Raw genomic sequence first — 5000 nt, forward strand, 5'->3', positions numbered from 1 at the left:
CTGGGCGCCTCGCGGCTCTGGCCTCCGCCGTCCCCGTCCCGACAATCCTCCCGTGTACGGCGCTCCTCCCCCGACCTACAAGCAGCCAGGAATGCCCTTCGACTTCGCCTACGCCGTCAGGGACGACTATTCGGGCAACGACTACGCCCACCAACAGACTAGCGACGGCCACGTGACTTCCGGGTCTTACCACGTGGTTCTTCCCGACGGCCGAACCGAGATGGTGTCATTCGAAGCCGATCACGACAACGGCTACGTCGCCAACGTTGCCTACGAGGGGGAGGCCAGGTACCCTGCCCCCCCCCCCCCCCCACCCCCCCACCATCCTACCATGCTCCTGCCCCCTCCTACCACGCTCCTGCCCCCTCCTACCCACCTCCCCCACCCCATCCACACAATTAATACCCATCCATCATGAACTTAGAGAACAGAAGAGTTTTGGAACTCTAGTCACACCATCAAAGCTCCTACAAGCCAAACCAAAGTGTTTCCTTACCATTTATGTTCTTCTGAATTATGATATCTTTATTATGTTGACAGACATGCACTTATTGCCATACTAATGTGCTCAAACACAAATTCCAGAGTGACGTTATATATTACTCGTGTAAATAAAAGCAGATCGATTAAATTGTTTTCCTTTTCATAAGTCCTCACGACTCACAGAGAGATGTAGTCATTCCATTTCTTTACTTTTGTTATCTTAGCATTTTGTTATTTCTATCTTTATCAGTCTCTTTCCTTTGTGATCCTTTGTGGCCAGGATTCTTCCATTGACCCTCTAAGTGGCTGACGTCCGCTTCAGAACAAAGACATATTCTTTCTACTTTCCTAATCCCCTTTTCCTTTTCAAAAGCTACATTACAAAACTCTTCATTCATCCATCTAACATTATGATTCGCTTTCTCAAAGCATAGATCTCTCAACATCAGTTTCAGGTCAGTAGCAACGTCTTTTACTTAATCTTTCCCTCGTCATTACTTGGACACAAAAGAGCAAGCGGTCAGCCTCACCGGTGCTGCTGACTCGATCCTACCTTATTGATCGTACGATGCGAGTGTCCTGCTGTGAAATAGGATGTTCTGCGTGTTGTAGAAGGATGTGAAAATCCTACATGGCTGTAGCTATGTAGCACGGATGATATTTTTCAACAACAGACGATTCAACACAACCGTTTCAGTAACATCATATGGAACCCAAGGATCGATTCATACATCAAGTTCCATATATAAGTTGAAAAGAATATTTTAAATCGTCTGAACCTGTTTAGGAGATTGCAATGGTGCACTACTTTCTTGTGCGTGTGTTCGTGTGTGGAAGACATACGTTTTGCCGCGATCAAAATCCTATGCCCAATTTTTATCTAAAGATAGATTCTTTCTCTCTCTCTCTTTTTCTTTCTCACTCTCTCTCTCTTTCTCTCTCTCTCTCTTTCACCCCCCTCTGTCCCTCTCTTTCTATCTCTCTCTGTTGAAAATAATAATGATGATAAAAAAAAAATGGAAGTCGTCCCAAAGTCTCTCTCTCTTCTCTTCTCTCTCTCTCTCTATACATACATACATACATATATATATATATATATATATATATATATATATATATATACATACACATCATTATGACCGACCTGTGACTACTGATTCCGAAACGACTCTAAGGGACGAAAACCCCGCAATGAAAGTCGTCCCAAAGTCTCAGTGCCAAGAAGCAAGGATGTCGCTCCTCGCTAGATGGACGACGAGTTCCTTGCCTCAGGCTGTCCCGTTGACGCTTCGCAGCTACTCCCCTTCGACCAGAAGACAGAATTAGAATAAGTATCAATTTTGCTAAGTTTTAAAATATCTCTCCTCTCCTTTTAATTTTACATTCGTTTTGAAAGTGCTAAAATCCTCTCTCCTTCTTCTTTTACTTCTTCATCTTCGCCTTCTTTTCTTTCTACTCTTCTTCCCCCTGCTCCTTTTTGTTGTTATGTTCTTCTTTTTCTTCTTCTTCTCCCCTTTTTTACCTCTTATTCTTCTCCTCCTCCTTTTTTTTCTTCTCCCCTTTTTACCTCTTTTTCTTCTTCTTCTCCCCTTTTTACCTCCTTTTCTTCTTCTTCTCCCCTTTTTACCTCCTTTTCTTCTTCTTCTCCCCTTTTTACCTCCTTTTCTTCTTCTTCTCCCCTTTTTACCTCCTTTTCTTCTTCTTCTCCCCTTTTTACCTCTTTTTCTTCTTCTCCCCTTTTTACCTCTTTTTCTTCTTCTTCTCCCCTTTTTACCTCTTTTTCTTCTTCTTCTCCCCTTTTTACCTCTTTTTCTTCTTCTTCTCCCCTATTTACCTCTTTTTCTTCTTCTCCTCCTCACTGTGTCTGGAGACAACCAATAACAAGGCGATTTTGAAATCCAGTCTTTTCATACAAATGAACTTCAAAAGAGATGTCTCAAACTTGCTATTTATAAAGGCGATGATAACGATGAAGGTGATGCTGATAATGGTGATAATGACTATGGTAATGAGGATGATCATCATAATGATGATAGCAGTAATGATAGTAGTGATGATATTAATGATGATAATGATGATTGTAATTATGCCAACATTAATTTAGGTAATATCAGTATTGCTGATGATAACAATAATATTGATAATAGTGATAAGAATGATAATGAGGATAATAATAATGCTGTTTATAATAATTACAACAATAATAATAATAATGATATTAATGACAATGATTATGAAACTATAATTACAATAATGATAATATCCATAATGATTATAGAAAATGCTAACACAAATGATCATGATAACAATATTGATAATGATGAAATAATATCCATGATAAAATAACGGTAATGATAATGATGATAATAATGTTTATTCAAATCACGGCTGAATGGGGGGGGGGGGATTTAGATAGGTATCTGTTTATGCCTATAGGACATTGTACATTTATCACATTATATTGATCTTTGTTTCTCATGATGAATGATGAAGTCATTGTTATCATCATTATTGTAATCATTATTACCATAATCATTAGCTTTACTCTCATTCTTGTTATTTTCATACTTTTTGTCAACATCACTATCTAATCATTATCATTACATCTTGAATATATCATTATCATTATTATTATTGTACCTGTTTATATCATTATCATTATTATTATTATATTAGAATTAGCATCATCATTATGAAAATAATCATTATTATTATTATCCTCTTCATGTCTTCAGCATCATAAACATGTCTGTTAATTTACCAATGATTAGTTATATATATATATATATATATATATATATATATATATATATATATATATATATATATATATGTATGTATGTATATATATAGGTATATAAATATATTGTTACATATATATTTATATCTATATGTATATATATGTACACACACACATATATATATATACATATATGTATGTATACACACACACACACAATATATATATATATATATATATATATATATATATATATATATATATATATATATTCAAACACATAATTATCTTTTTCACATTTTGTAGCTGTTATTGTTTTCATTATTATCAATATCAATTTTATACCATTAGCATCATCAAGCTGTTGCTAACATCGTCACTGGAATTATCAGCTTGTATTTTCAAAGTGCTTTCACGTTTCCATCATTAAAGTCATCTGTGCCTGTTCTATCCACACAATAGTGACGTCACAGCTTCATTCTAGTGATGGTATATTAAGGGCTTCCTCCTTCAGTCTAGCATCACAGCTCACTCAGCTCCTCTGCAACCAACACCAACATGTCTGTGAAAGTGAGTAGCTTTAAGAAAAGATTCTCTCTCTCTTTCCCTCTTGGTCCATTCCCCCTTTTCCCCATTTTTTGTGCTACTTCTTCAGTTCTCTTCACTCTCTTCTCTCTATTCCTTCTGCTTTTGGTTCTTTCTCTGTCCCATGTATCATATTCATTAACATAGCATTTTGCCGTTGCAATATCATGCATTAATCCACCATAATAATGTGTAGAACGTCACTTGTGTAGTGACAGGACGTACGCTAAGAATCCCAACAAAAGATTTAGTTATTGCAATTGTTCTAGTGTATTGGTGCTATTACCGTTAACGTTATTTTATGTCAAAAGATTTCAGAATACAAGAAAGGATTTCTTACAATGGAAGTGGCTTGATATTCCTACTTTCCTGCGACGCCTTTTCCGCCCCGTCCATTCTTGTGCCGTTCTCCATGTGTGCGAATTTTAGTTTTTGATTCCCAGTTTCCTCCTGCAGCTGTTCCTCCTCCTGGGCGCCCTCGCGGCTCTGGCCTCCGCCGTCCCCCGTCCCGACAATCCTCCCGTGTACGGCGCTCCTCCCCCGACCTACAAGCAGCCAGGAATGCCCTTCGACTTCGCCTACGCCGTCAGGGACGACTACTCGGGCAACGACTACGCCCACCAACAGACTAGCGACGGCCACGTGACTTCCGGGTCTTACCACGTGGTTCTTCCCGACGGCCGAACCGAGATGGTGTCATTCGAAGCCGATCACGACAACGGCTACGTCGCCAACGTTGCCTACGAGGGGGAGGCCAGGTACCCCGCCCCCGCCCCCTCCTACCACCCACCCCCACCATCCTACCACCCTCCTGCCCCCTCCTACCACGCTCCTGCCCCCTCCTACCCACCTCCCCCACCCCATCCACACAATTAGTACCCATCAATCATGAACTTAGAGAACAGAAGAGTTTTGGAACTCTAGTCACACCATCAAAGCTCCTACAAGCCAAACCAAAGTCTTTCCTTACCATTTATGTTCTTCTGAATTATGATATCTTTATCATGTTGACTGCCATGAACTTATTGCCATACTAATGTGCTCAGACACAAATTTCAGAGTGACGTTATATTTCACTCGTGGAAATAAAAGCAGATCGATTAAATCGTTTTCCTTTTCATAAGACCTCACAACTCACAGAGAGGTAGTCATTCCATTTCTTTACTTTTGTTATCTTAGCATTTTGTTATTT

General features: G+C 39.2%; 1 protein-coding gene and 1 pseudogene across 1 annotated transcript; both read left to right on the top strand.

Moving 5' to 3' along the window:
* Window positions 1-2: 2 nt before the first annotated feature.
* On the top strand, window positions 3-578 carry LOC147472020 (cuticle protein 7-like; annotated as a pseudogene).
* Window positions 579-3758: 3180 nt separating this feature from the next.
* Window positions 3759-4766, top strand: LOC122267894 (cuticle protein 7-like). Its single transcript, XM_086535758.1, has 2 exons — window positions 3759-3793; window positions 4265-4766. The coding sequence occupies exons 1-2, from the start codon at window positions 3782-3784 to the stop codon at window positions 4682-4684; spliced, it is 432 nt and encodes a 143-aa protein (XP_086391884.1). The 5' UTR covers window positions 3759-3781; the 3' UTR covers window positions 4685-4766.
* The last annotated feature ends 234 nt before the right edge of the window (window positions 4767-5000 follow it).

Source organism: Penaeus japonicus, unplaced genomic scaffold, assembly GCF_977035675.1.
Source record: "Penaeus japonicus unplaced genomic scaffold, GWHDUDI00000001_assembly GWHDUDI00000004, whole genome shotgun sequence".
In the NCBI taxonomy this organism is placed as follows: Eukaryota; Metazoa; Arthropoda; class Malacostraca; order Decapoda; family Penaeidae; genus Penaeus; species Penaeus japonicus.